Source organism: Nerophis ophidion, linkage group LG03 (genome assembly GCF_033978795.1).
Source record: "Nerophis ophidion isolate RoL-2023_Sa linkage group LG03, RoL_Noph_v1.0, whole genome shotgun sequence".
Lineage (NCBI taxonomy): Eukaryota > Metazoa > Chordata > Actinopteri > Syngnathiformes > Syngnathidae > Nerophis > Nerophis ophidion.
In genome coordinates this window covers 24,421,974-24,440,479 of record NC_084613.1, presented here as the reverse complement: position 1 = coordinate 24,440,479, position 18,506 = coordinate 24,421,974, and the positions used below count along the sequence as shown (strand labels likewise).

At 37.3% G+C, this 18,506-nt stretch overlaps 1 protein-coding gene across 2 annotated transcripts in view; it reads right to left on the bottom strand.

Annotated features, from left to right (window-relative positions):
• hapln3 (hyaluronan and proteoglycan link protein 3) overlaps positions 1–17,844 on the bottom strand; it is a 21,585-nt gene extending 3,741 nt beyond the window's left edge. The window contains exons 1-4 of one of the 2 annotated variants that reach the window (XM_061894645.1): positions 17,722–17,844; positions 17,177–17,325; positions 9,983–10,390; positions 994–1,296 (exon numbers count right to left, since the gene is read on the bottom strand). In XM_061894645.1, the coding sequence (XP_061750629.1) occupies positions 994–1,296; positions 9,983–10,390; positions 17,177–17,321 (856 nt within the window). In that variant the 5' untranslated portion in view covers positions 17,322–17,325; positions 17,722–17,844. Of the gene's footprint in view, positions 1–993; positions 1,297–9,982; positions 10,391–17,176; positions 17,326–17,625; positions 17,698–17,721 lie in introns of those variants that run through there. The other variant, XM_061894646.1, reaches the window with a different exon arrangement.
• Between the last annotated feature and the right edge of the window lie 662 nt (positions 17,845–18,506).

The following is an 18,506-nucleotide window of genomic DNA, read 5'->3' as shown; positions in this document are numbered from 1 at the left end:
AGACATGCGCCCAGAATTACATATTCCCAACACTAAAAATATTAAATTAAATTTAGTAACATACTTCAAACATTTAAGAAAATCATAGAGTAAGATGTAATGTATTTGTATTCTCTTCATATAAAAGATACTGTACACTATTTTGTTTAATTAAATTAAACAAATAATATAAATACAAAAACATGAAAAAAAATCCAATACAATATTACAAAAAAAATTACAATAAAATATGTTGTTGTTCTGTGAAGATTTGTGCCCCAACATACAAATTTACAGCACTAAAAAGATTTTAAAAAATATAGTACTTTAACTCAAACATTTCATAAAATTATCAAATAAAATGTGATATATTTGTATTCTCTTCAAAGTATCTTAACACAATAGAATATACTTGACATTTTTTTATTTATTTTTTATTTAATAAGATAAATTATATATAAATATAAATAAATATTATAAATTAAAAAAAATAAAGTAAAATATTATAAGAAAGCATTAAAATAAAATATGCTGTATCTCTGGCCATAAATATACATTTCCAGTGTTGTATATTTTGATCAAATATAAGAATATACCTCAAACATTTAATAAAATAAGACAGTGAAATGTAATGTTTGCATTCTCTTTAAAATATTTCAATACATTAAAATGTAATTTAAATCACTTTTTTAATTTTGTATTTTATAAAATATGAATGAAAAAAAAACACTGAAAGTAAAATACCCTTACATCTAAAATAATTGTACGATTACAATCTTTTAAAAGTGTTTTAATTAGGAAAAAAAACATTCCAGTAACAAAAATATATATTTGTGCATAATTTTGGTCTAAGTAATCATAAGGCATAAGCAAATATTAAACATATTTCAAGTTGTATTTTAAAAGTATTTGTTGTACTGCAAAAATATACAGTATATAATAAATATTGTATCTATTTATTTATTACCTTATAGATTAAAAAAATGTTAGATGTAAAAAATGTTGACCGCTGACCTTTGATGGAGGCGGAGAAGCAGAAGGCGTCAAAGCGGTGGAGAAGGCGGTGGCGCGGACCGTAGTTGCGAATACCGGGCGCCAAGCCGGAGCCCCCGCATCCGTCACGTGGCGCCGTGATGGGATACTGCACCGTGCCGTCGGCCAACCAGCCGGCGTTGCACCAGTCCAGGCCTTCTTCCCACGCCGTGAACAACTGCTCAAAGGTGGCCAGCGTGGCCTCCTGATCCTGGCACGCCTGCTGCGCCCGCGGGTAGTTGAAGTGGTAGCGTCCTCTGTTCGAGAAGTAGGGAAACACCACACCTGCGCAGGAAAACACACTTGGGCTAGTCGGTTCTTTGTTACGTCATCAGGGGCTTAGATTTGACATACAACTTGATGGTTTTTTTTAAAGGGGAACAATTTCAGAAGGGTTAAAACCAATAAAAATCAGTTCCCAGTGGCTTATTTTATTTTTCGAAGTTTTTTTCTAAATTTTACCCATCATGGAATATCCCAAAAAAAGGCTTTAAGTGCCTGATTTTCGCTATCTGTGACGCCACCGTCCATTTTCCTGTGACGTCATCCAGTGATGCCAATACAAACAAAATGGCGGATACCACAGCAAGATAAAGCAACATTAGCTCGGATTCAGACTCGGATTTCAGCGGCTTAAGCGATTCAACAGATTACGCATGTATTGAAACAGATGGTTGGAGTATGGAGGCAGATAGCGAAAACGAAATTGAAGAAGAAACTGAAGCTGTTGACGCTATTCGGCAATCGCCTTCTAACCAACGATTGTGAGTGTCATGTCTGCCTTAGCATCGCCGGTAAAATGTGCAGACCAAACGGTCTGGACTTTCGCATCTTGTGACACTGGAGCAACTCAAATCCGTCAAATGGTAAGTATTTGTTTGGCATTAAATGTGGGTGGAGGGAAAGGCTGGATGCAAATATAGTTACAAATGTACATACAGCTAGCCTAAATAGCATGTTAGCATCGATTAGCATGCCGTCCTAATCGATGCACACTCCACGTAAGTCAACTTGAATCCGTCCCTGATCGTGTTGTTACACCCTCCGACAACACACCAACGAGGCATGATGTCTCCAAGGTACGGAAAACAGTCGAAAAAACGGAAAATAACAGAGCTGATTTGACTTGGTGTTTGTAATGTGTTTGAGAATATGGCGGATTGACTACCTATGTGACGTCACCTTGTGACGTCATCGCTCCGAGTGCGAATAATAGAAAGGCGTTTAATTCGCCAAAATTCACCCATTTAGAGTTCGGAAATCGGTTAAAAAAAATATATGGTCTTTTTTTCTGCAACATCAAGGTATATATTGACGCTTACATAGGTCTGGTGATAATGTTCCCCTTTAAAGATTCCTTTCTTTAATTCAATGACTATCATCTGCTTCTTCATCTCAGCTCAGTCCTTCACACTCACTTTGTAATGGTACCTTGTTGTGAAATGCTAAGATTTTATGAATAGCAGTAGTTTCGCTAATATAATATAGCGCGCTAAACACTAGCAGTCCACTGGAGCATTAAACGCTAGCTGGCGACCACAGCGTTAATCGCTAGCTGACAAGTAGTCCGCAACTCAATATCGGACAACTAAAGCGTTAATCACTAGCTGGCTACCAGTTCACATATCGCTATCTGGCAACTAGTGCACTAATCACTAGCGGGCAACTAGAACGCGAATCACTAGCTGGCAACTTGCGCAATAATCCTCAGCTGGCAACTGCCGAGTTAATCGCTAGATGGTAGTTATTCCGCAAATCACTATTTTGCAACTAGTCTGCAGATTGCTAGCCGACAACTAAAGGGTTAATCGCTAGCTAGCAACTAGTCCACAAATCGCTAACTGGTAACTAGTGTGCAAATCGCTCGCTGGCAACCGGCGCGTTAGTCGCTAGCTGGCAACTGGAGCATTAATCACTAGCTGGTCACTGGCGCACTAACCACTCACTGGCAACTTGCGCACTATTCGCTAGCTGGCAACCACAGCGTTAATCGCTAGCTGGCAAATAGTTCGCAAATCACTATCCGACAAATAGTTTGCAAATTGCTAGCTGACAACTAAAGCGTTAAACGCTAGCTGGCAACCAATCCACATATCGCTAACTAGCAACTACTGCACTAATCGCTAGCAGGCTACTACAACGCGAATCACTAAATGATAACGAGCGCACTAACCACTAGCTGGGAACTTTTGCAGTAAATGTTAGCTGGCAACTAAAACGCGAATCACTAGCTGGTAACTGGTGCACTAACCACAAGCTGGGAACTTTTGCACTAATCGCTAGCTGGCAACTAGAACATGAATCACTAGTTGGTAACTGGTGCACTAACAACAAGCTGGCCACGTGAGCACTACTCCTTAGCTGCCAGCTAGCGCGTTAATCGCTAGCTGGCAACTTTTCTTCAAATCACTATCTGGCAACTAGTCTGCAAATTGCTAGCTGACAACTAAAGGGATAATCGCTAGTACAATATAGTCTGCAAAAAGCTAGCTGGTAACTACAGTGGAGCAGCCAGGGAACAAATGGCAAGCTGGGAACTAGTGCACTAATCGCTAGCTGACAACTAGAGCTCTAAATGCCAACTGGCAACTAGAGGGCAAATCGCTAGCCGGCAACAAGAGCGCTACTGTAATTGTACGATGGCAAGTATTGGACTAATCGCTAGTGGGCAACTAGAGTGCTAATCGTGACCTTAAATGCTAACATAAATATATATATATATATATATATATATATATATATATATATATATATATATACACACACATATATGTATATATATATATATATATATATACATATATATACACACATATACATACATACATATATATACATACATACATACATATATATATATACATATATACACATACATACATATATATACATATATATACATACATACATATACATACATACATATATATACATACATACATATACATACATACATATATATACACATATACATACATACACATATATACACATATACATACATACACATATACATACATACATACATACATATATATATATATATATATATACATATATATATATATATATATATATATATATATATATACATACATACATACATACATATATATATATATATATATATACATATATATACATATATATATATATATACACATACATACATATATATATATATATATATATATATATATATATATATATATATATACTGTATATACTTTCGGTCCCATAGAGGGGGGGGTTGCCCACATATGCGGTCCTCTCCAAGGTTTCTCATAGTCATCCTTGTCACTGACATCCCAATGGGTGTGAGTTTTCCTTGCCCTTATGTGGCCCTACCGAGCGTGCCGTAGTAGTTTGTGCAGCCCTTTGAGACACTAGTGATTTAGGGCTATATAAATAATAACAATTGATTGAGATATATATATATATATATATATATATATATATATATATATATATATATATATATATATATATACATATACATTCCTTTTTGCATGGTAGCCTGTCAGTCCATGGCGATGCAAAATACGCTTGACTGTGGACACCGACACATGTGTTTCAGCAGATTCCAAATCATTGCAGACCTGCTTTTTGGTTGTTCTCGGCTGACTCTTGATCATCTTGACAAATTTTCTCTCCGCAGCAGGTGATAGCTTGTATTTTCTAGCTGATTGTGGCAGTGACAAAACTGTGTCATGTACTTTATACTTACAAACAATTGTCTGCACATTTGCTCTTTGGACCTTAAGCTGCTTTGAATTGGGTCCAAGTGACTTTCCTGACTTGTTCAAGTCAATGATTAGTTTTTTCAGATCTGTGCTGAATTCCTTTGACTTTCCCATTGTGGCGTTTGTAACTGAGTCTAATGACTGCATCACATGAGCCTTATTTAAATGGGCTTAAAGAAGTCAACAGGTGTCGTCATCATAATCACTCACATGAAGTTAAGAGGCTATGCCATGAAGCTAATTTGATTTGATTGTAACTTTTCTACATCACCAAAACTGACAATGTATGTTACTGTATGTATACTTTTAACCAGCAGATTAGGTCATATTTTCAGGAGATCCATAAAAAATTCATAAAACCAAACTTCATGAATTATTTTTTTTGTGACAAACAAATATGTGCTCCAATCACTCTATCACAAAAAAATAAGAGTTGTAGAAATGATTGGAAACGCAAGAGCATTTTTGCTCGCTATCAGTTTGCTATTAGCACCCGCAAATTCTTTTTGAGGTCTAAAATCTCACAAAGCTTTGAAGTTTTCATGCACAACATTAAGGCAAAAGGAATACACACATTCACACTTGACAAACAACACCACATTTAAAGTAACACAATAGCTCCACATGAATGGCATATGATCTAACATACATCACACAAAAATACAATATTGTTTACAAAACTATATTAATTATTTGTACGCAATCAATTTGGAAACCAAAAATAGACCAAAAAGAAAAGGAAATAATTACTATTTATTATTGGTGTGTGTGTGTTTGTCAGCGCTGACTCTGCCCTTGTCTGTTTAGTCTTCTTATCCAAGTTTGGTTTTTGAGCGAGGATTTGAGGAAAAATGGAAGTCAGAAAATTATAAATGTTCAGTGGTACAAATAACGCAATTTTGATATAAAAAATTTAATAATAATACAAATAAATAATATTTAGTTTCAACTGTCCGTTTGGGAAGTTGTCAAAAAAGGTCTAGAAAAAGTACTTAGTGTATCTTTATTGTGACACGTGCGACGGTTGATGTCCGGCCGTCATCGAGAGTGTGGTGTCTTGTATCATTACTTGTGTTGATGTTGTGCATTGTGTGCGGTGCAGAAGATTGTGGAGTAGAAACAGTAGTTTTAATCCTAGCACAAGAACACACACTGCCATGGCGATGACACAATCAACCTTGCTCCACTTACACCACTGACTCACTCACACACGCACACACACTGACATTGAATACATAATAAACATACACTGATAGTGAGATTTGAAAATATTGCGCCTGCTCTTGAACATTTAGAAGCAAAATATGTATTTCTTGTTTGGAGCATATGCTAAATATTGCACTCACGCATACAGAGAAATGGGAAATAAGTCAGAGAACTAATAAATATCATTGCTTATGATTTATTAATACATATATAGGAAACAACGGTGACCAGTGCATGCTCAATCATTGTCACTGGGCTGAAAATTCCGGGAAAACCGGGAATTTGGGGAGAGGGAAAAGATGTTTTGCGTTCAATATATCGGAAGAGTAGTGTGTGTGGTTGGTTGAAAGGTCGGAATCGGATTTAAAAATGGCACAACATTTAGAAAATTTAGGGAATTGTAGAACTATTACTATGTCCATTCATTTGAATGGCAATTTCCTGGAAATTTTTTAATTTTGTGAAAATCGTGTCCTAAACGAATGGGTTGGTGTTGGAATTTTTAGAATCGGTTGAAAAATATTGACGGAGTTACAGTTTAAATTGAGAATAGGTATTCCAGAATTTGGATAATTTCGGTAAAACCAGAAATTTGTACTAAAAATAGAAAAAAATATATTGTCCAAACTAAGAGGAATTTTTTGAAGGTGGACTGGTTAAAAACAGTTGAAAAATGTGGATTGTGAAAACTTTCCAGTAAGAGGTGAAAACCGGGAATTCCTCAAATGTTTTTAACTTGGTATGAAATTGTAGTTTGATGGTCCAAGGTGGGATAAGTGTGTCGATGGTGGAACGGTTCGACTCGTGCAAGTTCGAAAAATGGCTCATTCATTGTTACTGGGTAGAAAATTCCGTGAAATTCCTGGAAAACCGGGAATTTGGGCAGAAGTAAAACATGTTTTGTGTTTAATGTATCGGAAGAGTAGTGTGTGTGTGGATGGTTGAAAGCTTGAAATCAGGTTTACAAATGGCGCAAGACTTTGAGAATTTAGGGCATTGCAGAATTATGAATCTGTCCGTTCATTTGAATGGGAATTTCCTGGAAATTTTTAAATTTTGTAAAAATCCGGAATTTTTGAAAATGTTGATACAAGCACAGGTGTCCCAGATGATATGAATGTGTTGGTGATGGAATTTTTTAGAATCGATTGAAAAATGTTGACGTAGTAACAGTTTGAATTGAGAATGGGTATTTCAGAATTTCGGGAAATTTTAGAAAACCGGGAATTTGTACAAAAAAATAGAACATTTGTTGTCCCAACTAAGAGGAATGTTTTGAAGGTGAAATGGTCAAAAGCGGTTTGAAAAATGTGGACTGTGAAAACTTTCCAGGAAGAGTTGAAAATGTGAACTTGGTATGAAATGTGAGTTTGAGTGTCTAAGGTGAGATAAGTGTGTGGATGGTGGAACGGTTCGAATCGGTCAAGAATGTGGTAATCGTCCAAGTTCGAAAAATGGTCCATTCATTTCACTGGGGAGAAAATTCTGGAAAATTCCCGGAAAACCAGGAATTTGGGGCAGGGAAAACATGTTTTGCGTTCAATATATCGGAAGAGTAGTGTGTGTGGATGGTTGAAAGGTCGGAATCAGGTTTAAAAATAGTGCAAGATTTTGAGAATTTAGGGCATTTCAGAATGATGAATTTGTGCGTTCATTTGAATGGGAATTTCCTGGAACTGTTGGAATTTTGTGAAAATCTGGAATTTTTGAAAATGTTTATACGAGCACAAGTGCCCTAGATTATATGTATAGGTTGGTGTTGGAATTTTTAGAATTGGTTGGAAAATATTGAATTGATAAAGGGTATTTCAGAATTTCGGGAAAAACTGGAATTTGTACGAGAAAATAAAAAAGAAAATTTGTTGTCCCAACTAAGAGGAGTGTTTTGAAGGTGAAATGGTCAAAAACAAAGGTTGTCCAGATACCATTTTCTACCGCTTATTCCCTTTTGGGGTCGCGGGGGGCGCTGGCGCCTATCTCAGCTACAATCGAGCGGAAGGCGGGGTACACCCTGGACAAGTCGCCACCTCATCGCAGGGCCAACACAGATAGACAGACAACATTCACACTCACATTCAAACACTAGGGCCAATTTTAGTGTTGCCAATCAACCTATCCCCAGGTGCATGTCTTTGGAAGTGGGAGGAAGCCGGAGTACCCGGAGGGAACCCACGCATTCACGGGGAGAACATGCAAACTCCACACAGGAAGATCCCGAGCCTGGATTTGAACCCAGGACTGCAGGAACTTCGTATTGTGAGGCAGACGCAGAAACCCCTCTGCCACCGTGAAGCCCATATTTTGGCAATGGTACCAAAATGTATTTAGATAATTTTCAATACTTTTCTAAATAAAGGGGACCACAAAAAAATGGCACTAATGGCTTTATTTTCACAAAAAATATTAGGGTACATTAAACTTATGTTTCTTATTGCTTTTTTGTCCTTAAATAAAATAGTGAGCATACTCGACAACTTGTCTTAGTAGTAAGTAAACAAAGGCTCCTAATTAGTCTGCTGACGTATGCAGTAGGGTCGCCGATATTATCGGCTGATAAATGCTTTAAAATGTAATATCGGAATTTATCAGTATCGGTTTCAAAAAGTAAAATTTTGGAATTTTTAAAATGCTGCTGTGTACATGGACGTAAGGAGGAGTACAGAGCGGCAATAAACCCTAAAAGGCACTGCCTTTGCGTGCCGGCCCAATCACATAATATCTACGGCTTTTCACACACACAAGTGAATGCAAAGGCATACTTGGTCAACAGCCATACAGGTCACACTGAGGGTGACCGCATAAACAACTTTAACACCGTTACAAATATGTGCCACACTGTTAACCCAAACAACAATGACCAACACATTTCGGGAGAACATCCACACCGTAACACAACATGAACACAACATAACAAATACCCAGAACCCCTAGCAGCACTAAATCTTCCGGAACGCTACAATATACACCCCCCTCAACCCTAAGCTAAGATAAATAGAAGGTGAAAGACGGTAAATAGAAGATAAATAATAGGTAAAAAGAGGGTAAATAACAGGTAAAACATGGTAAATAAAAGTTAAAAGACGGTAAATACAAGGTAAATTTAAAAAAAGAAAGTAAATAGAAGGTAAATAAAAGGTTTCTCATTGTCATCCCACTGGGTTGAGTCCCTTCTTGCCCCGACGTGGGATCCGAGCCGAGGATTCTGTCGCAATCCCGGGCCACAAAATCCATCAATCAATCAGTCAATGTTTATTTATATAGCCCTAAATCACAAGTGTCTCAAATGGCTGCACAAGCCACTACGACAGATCCCACACAAGGGCAAGGAAAAACCCACAACCCAGTGGGATGTCAATGTGAATGGCTATGAGAAACCTTGGAGAGGACCGCAGATGTGGGTGACACCCCAGCCCCCTCTAAGGGAGACCGGATCCAATGGACGTCGAGTGGGTCTAGCATAATATTGTGGAAGTCCACTCCATAGTGGATCTAACATAATAGCTGTTTTGTTAGCTTTCCGTGTTGTTAGCAATGTGCGTCCTGCGTTGTCATTCCACTTCAAAGGCTCACCAATGTGTTATTGATGAGGCAGGAGCTGAAGATGAAGCGCATCAAAAAGTGTGTCAACTTGATTGTCGAAGCAAAGATAACGCCGAAATTAGCCGCCGTGTTGTTAGCATTGTTCACACTTAACACAGAAACAGTGAATATTTTTATCGATCACAACATAACAGTAGTGGGGCGGCATAGCTCGGTTGGTAGAGTGGCCGTGCCATTAACTTGAGGGTTGCAGGTTCGATTCCCGCTTCTGCCATCCTAGTCACTGCTGTTGTGTCCTTGGGCAAGACACTTTACCCACCTGCTCCCAGTGCCACCCACACTGGTTTAAAATGTAACTTAGATATTGGGTGTCACTATGTAAAGCGCTTTGAGTCACTAGAGAAAAGCGCTATATAAATATAATTCACTTCACTTCACTAGTAATAAATTGGTTAATATGATCCATCAAACCAATCACTGACCTCGCAGCTCCAGCTCCACGGTGACGCTCTCGTCCTCCACGCCATCAATCACCTCACATCGGTATCGCCCCGTGTCATTGAGGCGCAGCTCGTTGATGACCAGCGACATGTCGCCTGGCGCCGAGCGTCGCAGGCGCACGCGGCCCTGGAAGCTACCGTAGCTGCGGTGACGGTTGCCCATGGCGACCATTACCTCCGTCTCTATGGCGGGGGCGGCGCCCAGGGCGGCGAGGGTGGCGGGCGCGGCAGTGTTGGCGGGCAACCACGACCACTTGACCCGCGTCCTGCGGGGGGCGCTGACCTCAGGCTCGTAGTGGAAATGGCAAGGGAGGGTGACGCTGCCCCCCCTGGTGGCCGACACTGATGGCTGGGGGGACTCCACATGCAGACGCACGCCATTGAAGTAGACTGGAGGACATCACGGAACATTTGTTTTTGTTTCACTTTCAGTGAGCCTCTCAAGTACTAGCTGGATAGAATGGAGGATCCGCACTTGTTACCATGGCGATCAACTTGGTCCAATTTGATGCACTGTGACTACATCATCAATACCGAACAAATCTAAACCTGTTATGCTCAGCACTTCAAAAAACATTCCTTTGTAAAATATATATATATATATATATATGTATATATATATATATATTAGAGATGCGCGGTTTGCGGTCTCATCCGCGGAGTCCGTGGATAAACCGCGGGTCGGGCGGGTGACATGACGAAAAAATTGATTTTAAATAGATTCGGGCGGGTGTCGGTTGAACCATTTGGAAATATATGATATACATGGTTCAGAGATCGGTAACTTTTACACCCCACTAGCAGCAAACCCCCCCCGTGCGTCGGTAAGGTGGGCGGGGTTGGGGGCGCGGGGGTGTAAAGTATATTCAGGAATTGTCATGGATGCAAAGAATTCTGGGTATTTGTTGTGTAGTGTGAGGATGTTCTCCCGAAATGCGTTTGTCATTCTTGTTTGGTGTGGCTTCACAGTGTGTAGCATATTAGTGAGAGTGTTGAAGTTGTTTATATTACAACCATCAGTGTACTCTGTGTCACCCAGTATGCCCTTCAATCTTGTACATGTGTTTGCATAAGCTGCATACAGCATGATGCTGGACTGGCAAACGGTTCGTAGATGTTGTTGAAGGTGTCAAAGGCAATGGCTTCACAGCACGCCCATATTATCTGAATGAGCACCATCGGATATTCGCGAGAACGTTAGCGGCTCCCATTGCCTTCTCTACTTTGTGACATGGGTCAAACTAAATCTTTTAGTGTTAAAGATTGTCGACTCCGGATATATAATAACGGGCGGGTGGCGGGCGGTTGCGGTCCTGATAAAATGTTGGTTCGGGTGGATGGCGGGTGGATGACGACTTTAGTGATGCGGTTGCGGATGATATAATTGCCTATCCGCGCATCTCAAATATATATAATATATATATATATATATATATATATATATATATATATATATATATATATATATATATATATATATAAATAAAACAGGCTTCACTACACATCTTAAAATAAAGACTGGAACTCTGCCAACTATCTGACGTGGTAGTTTAGGAATTTTCATTTAGTTTTTCTTGAGTAAATGGACGAACTTAGCACTTCACTAAAGACTGCTTGGTAAAATAAAATTTAAAAAAAGGCTTCGCTACAAATCTTGAAATAAAGACTGGAGCCCTGCCAACTATCCAGCGTACAAGCTGTAAGCTTGACCATTTACTTTTTTTTCAGCACATGAAGGAACTCAGCACCTGAAGAAACACTGCTTAATGAAAAAAAAAAAAAAAAAAAAAAATTTAAAACAGGCTTCGCTACACATCTTAAAATAAAGATTGGAGCTTTGCCATCTATCCGACAAGGAAGCTTTAAGCTTCATTATTTCATTTTCTTTGCCTAATTGGCAAACTTAACACTTACAAAAGACAGCTTTGTTAAAAAAAACAACAACAAAAAACAGGCTTCGCTATGGATCTTTAAATAAAGACTGGAGCTCTGCCACCTATCCGATGTAGAAGTTTAAACTTCATTGTTTGGATTTACTTTAGCGATTCCGTGAACATAGGACTTCATTAAAGGCTGCTTTGTAAAATAAAATAGAAAAACAGGCTTTGCTACACATCTTAAAATAAAGACTGGAGCTCTGCCAAATATCCAACATGGTAGCTTTACGATTTATCATATAGTTTTTCTTTAGTAAATCGGCAAATTTAGCACTTCACTAAAGACAGCTTGGTAAAATAAAAATGAAAAACTAGCTTCGCTACAAGTCTTGAAATAAATACTGCCACCCTGCAAACTATCCAACGTAAAAATCTGTAAGTTTGCTCATTTAGTTTATCTTCAGCACATCAAGGAACTCAGCACCTTAAGAAAGACTGCTGAGTAATAAAAAAATACCAAAAAAAAAAACTATTACAAACAGGCTTCACTACACATCTTAATAAAAAGATTGGAGGTCTGCCAACTATCCAGCATGAAAGCTTTAAGCTTGATTATTTGATTTTTTCTTTTTTTTGCCAATTGGCAAACTTAACACTTACAAAAGACACCTCTGTTTAAAAAACAACAACAACAACAACAACAACAAAAAACAGGCTTCGCTACGAATCTTAAAATAAAGACTGGAGCTCTGCCAACTATCCGACATGGTAGCTTTTAGATTTATCATTTAATTTTTCTTCAGTAAATCTGCGAACTTAGCACTTCATTAAAGGCTGCTTTGTAAAATAAAATAAAAAAACAGGCTTTGCTACACATCTTAAAACAGGGGTCTCAAACATGCGGCCTGGGGGCCAATTGCAGCCTGCGAGACATTATTATGCGGCCCGCGCTTTGATATGACAATTTGATGTTGGTGCGGCCCGCGAGTTTAATATGAACGGCGCTTGATAGGTCATGCATGCCAACATCCCCAATTTTCCCAGGAGACCCCTGAATTTCGGGGCACCAATTCTCTTGAAGCTCCTGTCAATTTTTACCAGATCAACAATTTTCAGAGAGTGCCATAATGGCACTGCCTTTAGCGCCACCTACATCCTGAACTGACAGCGTGCAAGCCCAGTTGTATGTTGCATCTGGCCATGCAAGGTGCACGTGTCGTATTGCAAAATACATTTGATCAACAGCTACACACGTCACACTAAGGGTGGCCGTAAAAAAACTTTTAACACTGTTACAAATATGTGCCAGACTGTGAACCCACACCAAACAAGAATGACAAACACATTTCGGGAGAACATGCGCATCGTAACACAACATAAACACACCAGAACAATTACCCAGAATCCCATGCAGACCTAACTCTTCCGGACTACAATATACACACCCCTGCTACCACCAACCCCCCACACCTCCACCCTCCCTACTTGCGTCGGTTGAGGTGGTGTATATTGTAGCCCTGCAAGGTGTTCTGGGTATTTGTTCTCTTTTGTTTAAGTTGTGTTAGGGTGCGTAAATTCTCCCAAAAAGGGTTTGTCATTCTTGTTTGGTGTGGGTTCACAGTGTGGCGCATATTTGTAACAGTGTTAAAGTTGTTTGTACGGCACCCTCAGTGTGACCTGTGTGGTTGTTGAACAAGTACGTCTTGCAGCCCAAGAAATTGTTCTGCACAAGTTTCACACAACAGGTTACAGAGCGGGCACATTGGTTGTGTGATATAAAAGCGTGCGCGATGACATGTAGTGGAGCAGTAGTCTTCTTATGGGGGTGCGCCATACTTGCCAACACTGAGACCTCCGATTTCGGGAGGTGGGGGTTGGGGCCAATTCACCAACTCGAGTATTTCATATATATATATATATATATATATATATATATATATATATATATATATATATATATATATGTATATATATATGTATATATATATATATATATATATATATATATATATATATATATATATATATATATATATATATATATATATATATATATATATATGTATATATATATGTATATATATATATATATATATATATATATATATATATATATGTATATATATATGTATATATATATGTATATATATATATATATATATATATATATATATATATATATATATATATATATATATATATATATATATATATATATATATATATATATATATATATATATATATATAAATACAGCTAAATATGTATGAAATACTTAACCCTCAGTGAATTCTAGCTATAAATATTTATTTTATTATATATATAAAAATAAAAGAAATAGTTGAGTTTTAGACGGCGTCCAGCTTCTGCTGAATTTCGGGAGGTTTTCGGGAGAGGCGCTGAATTCCGGGAGTCTCACGGAAAATCCGGGAGGGTTGGCAAGTATGGGGTGCGCGGACCCCTGGAGGTACTCAATGGTATGCCAAGGGACAAGTGAGATGTATTAAAACCATTAAAAAAAAAACAGCAGCACTTCATAAATGCTTTATGTGAAATGTGAAATATATTTATATAACGCTTTTCTCTAGTGACTCAAAGCGCTTTACATAGTGAAACCCAATATCTAAGTTACATTTAAACCAGTGTGGGTGGCACTGGGAGCAGGTGGGTAAAGTGTCTTGCCCAAGGACACAACGGCAATGACCAGGATGGCGGAAGCGGGAATCGAACCTGCAACCCTCAAGTTGCTGGCACGGCCACTCTACCAACCTAACTATGCCGGTTGGTAGAGTAAATAAACATACATATGTTTATTAAATAATACTTCAGTGAAGTAAGTTCATAAACTGTGGAAAAATAATACAACAATCCAACATTCAGTGTTGACAGCTGGACTTTTTGTGGACATGTTCCATAAATATTGATGTTAAAGATTTCTTTTTTGTGAAGAAATGTTTAGAATTAAGTTGATGAATCCAGATGGATCTCTTACAATCCCCAAAGAGGGCACTTTAAGTTGATGATTACTTCTATGTGTAGAAATCTTTATTTATAATTGAATCCCTTGTTTATTTTTCAACAAGTTTTTTAGTTATTTTTATATCCTTTTTTCCAAATAGTTCAAGAAAGACCACTACAAATGAGCAATATTTTGCACTGTTATACAATTTAATAAATCAGAAACTGATGACATAGTGCTGTATTTTACTTCTTTATCTCTTTTTTTTTTAACCAAAAATGCTTTGCTCTGATCAGGGGGTATTTGAATTAAAAAAATGTTCACATGGGGTACATCACTGAAAAAAGGTTGAGAACCACTGTTGTAGAGGGCGTTAAAGGCAGTGCAGTCACGGCAGCCCTTAGTAATGTCGGCCGGGTAAAATTTGGGAAAAATTCGGGAGAATGGTTGCACCGGTTGATTGTCGGGAGGTGCACTGAAATTCAGGAGTCTCCCGGAAAAATCGTGAGGATTGGCAAGTATGTTGCTAGGGCGGGAAAGGCATTCATAGAATGTGAATTCATTAAAAAGCACATGTTAGATTTTTTAAGAAATCTTTTCTTGCGGCCCAGTCTCACCCAGTTTCTGCACCCAGTGGCCCCCAGGTAAATTCAGTTTGAGACCCTTGTCTTAAAATAAGAGCTCTGCCAACAATCCAACGTACTTTTAGCTTGATAATTTAGTTTTCCTTTAGCAAGTCGGTTAACTTCGCACTTTACAAGAGACTGCCTTATAAAACTAAAACAAACAAAAAAAACAGGCTTTGCGACACATCTTATAATAAATACTGGAGTTCAGCAAACTATCTGATTTGGACGCTTTAAACTTGATGATTAACTTTTTCTTTAGCAAAAGGGCGTACGTAGCACCTCAAAAGAAACTGCTTTGTAAGAATAAAACAAAACAGACTTCGCTATACATCTTAGTTTTTCCTTAGCAAATCGGCAAATTCATAAGACTGCTTTGTAAAAAAAAAAAAAAAACAAGCTTCACTAAACATCTTAAAACAAAGACTTGAGGTCTGCCATCTATCTGATGTGAAAGCTTTAAGAGCTTTTTTTTTAGCAAATTGGCAAACATACCACTTCACAAAAGACCGCTTTGTGAAAAAAAATCAACAACAAAAAAAAACACACAAAAAAACAGGCTTTAATACACATCTTAAAACAAGGACTTGAACATGAAAAACTGTTTCTTTTTTTTTTTAACGGTCTTTGCTACACATCTTAAAATACAGACGGGAACTCTGCCAACTATCTGACGTAGAAGCTTAAAGCTTGATTATTAAAATTTTTAGCAAACCTGTGAACTTAACACTTCACGAAGAACAGCTTTGTAGAAAAAAACAGGCTTTACTACACATCTTCAAATAAAGATTGGAGCTCTGCCAACTATTTGTCACAGAAACTTTAAGCTTGATTATTTAGTTTTTCTTCAGCAAATCGGCAAATTAGCACTTCACAAAAAATTGCTTCATTAAAAAAAAAGGCTTCACTACACATCTTAAAACAAAGACCTGAGGTGTGCCAACTATCCAAAGTAGAAGCTCTAAGCTTAATTCTTCAGCTTTTCTTTAGCAAATTAGCAAACTTAGCACTTCTCAAAAGACTGCTGTATTAAAAAAACACACACAAAAAAACAGGCTTCGCTACACATCTTAAAACAAATAAAGACTGGCGCTCTGCCAACTATCTGACGTAGAAGCTTTAAACTTGATTAGTTAGTTTTTCTTTAGAAAATCGAAGAACTTAGCACCTAACAAAAAACTGCTTGGTAGAAGGGGAAAAAAATATCTTAAAATAAAAACTGGAACTCTGCCAACTGTCCGACGTAGAAACTTTTTGCTGCACCGTTTAGTTTTTCTTTGACAAATTGGCAAACTTAGCACTTCACAAGAGATTGCTTTGTAAAAAAAAGAAAAAAAAACAGCTTTGCTACACGTCTTAAAATAAACAAGCTTCACTACACATCTTATCAAGACTGGAGTTTTGCCAACTATCTGACGTGAAAGTTTTAAGCGTGATCATTTATTTGGCAAATGGGCTAACTCTGCCCGCTCTCTGTATTCAACTACTTTGTAAAAAGGCTTCTCTACACATCTTAAAGTAAAACCCGCAGCTGTTACAGACGTGAGAGCTGAAAAAGCACTAATGTTGCACTTCTGTCTAAAATCCTGCATCAAGTCAAGATTTTGGACAATAATCACATTACACAATTGAGGGACACTTGTTTAAAATTCGTGGAAAAATATGAAAACCTTTATAAAAAAAAACAATATCATATTTTAAAAAAATGACCTACTTTCGCCATTGCCGTTGCTGTTGGTGACGTCATGGTAGTAGAATCCATTGTTGTATTCAGGCATCCTGCACCAGGAGGCAGGTAGCAGTAGAAGTAGTTGTAGTAGCAGGCATGCAGCCAGCAGAGGGCACCAGAGACCGAGCATGACGCTTTAAAGAAAAGAAGAAAACAACAAAAATAAGCTTTTTAAAATTCCAGTTAGAATAAACACGAGGTTTACTGAAATTATACATCAATAAAAACAATCTCGTCATCGTTAAATCATGCTCAAGCATAAATTAGGAACTCAACAACGTCCAACGTTAATTAAAGAGTAAAATATAAAACAGATAAAATTGATTTTACTGAGAGTTTCTTAACGTCGGGTCATAAAATTCTCTTTTTGACGAGCATAAGTTCCTGAAAGAAAACATCTATTTAACGATGTCTTTAACTTTCACAACACGCACTTTTAACGCATCTGTGCGAGAAGAAAATGTGTTTTTTTCCCGTCAATTAAAGTTACTCTCAATTTGACAAAAAGGATATTCAATTAATGGACTCACCAGCCTTAGAGAACGTGGAAATACTCGCTGACAGTCACTCAGTGTGTGTTTGTGTGTGTGTGTGAGCACGCGCGTGTTTGTGTGTGTACGTGTGTGTGCGCGTGCGTGATTATCTCCTCCTCTTCATTTGCTGCGTGGTGACGTCACTACGTCAGGCTGCTCACTGTGGCGTCCAAATTCGGAGTAATTAATCATAAACAAATTGATTTTTCATTTAGATTTAACCCTATTATTCTTACACTGTTTTAGAATAATAAAAATGATAAGTCCAAAATATAACATTGTAAAATACATATTTTATGTGATCACAATACGAATACACGAATGATTCAGACATCACACAATGCACAGTAATGATTATATTTGTTTGTTGGAAAAGTATTTATGAATGTAAAATGTAAATTTTAAAAATATACATTTAGTCAATGAACAAAAATAACTATTTTTTTGTTCAGAAATGCAAGTAGCTAAAACAATTTAGGGACTATTTGAAATAAAAATATTTTTTTATTCTCAAGGAAATAATTTTGTGGATACATTTTTATTAAATGTAATAAATAACGTAATGAACAGTTACACACATTTATGGAATCTTGTGGGTCATTATTTAGTCAGAAAAATTCAATTTTAAGGACTTTAAAAAAAATAATTTATAAGAAAAGGTTTAATATTTTTCACATTTTAATGAAAAAATGTGTTATTTTTCAATTAGAAAATCCATTGTTCATGGTTTTGCTTTATTTCAAACATGCATACAGTTACAATATTATAAATCACTTTTTTTT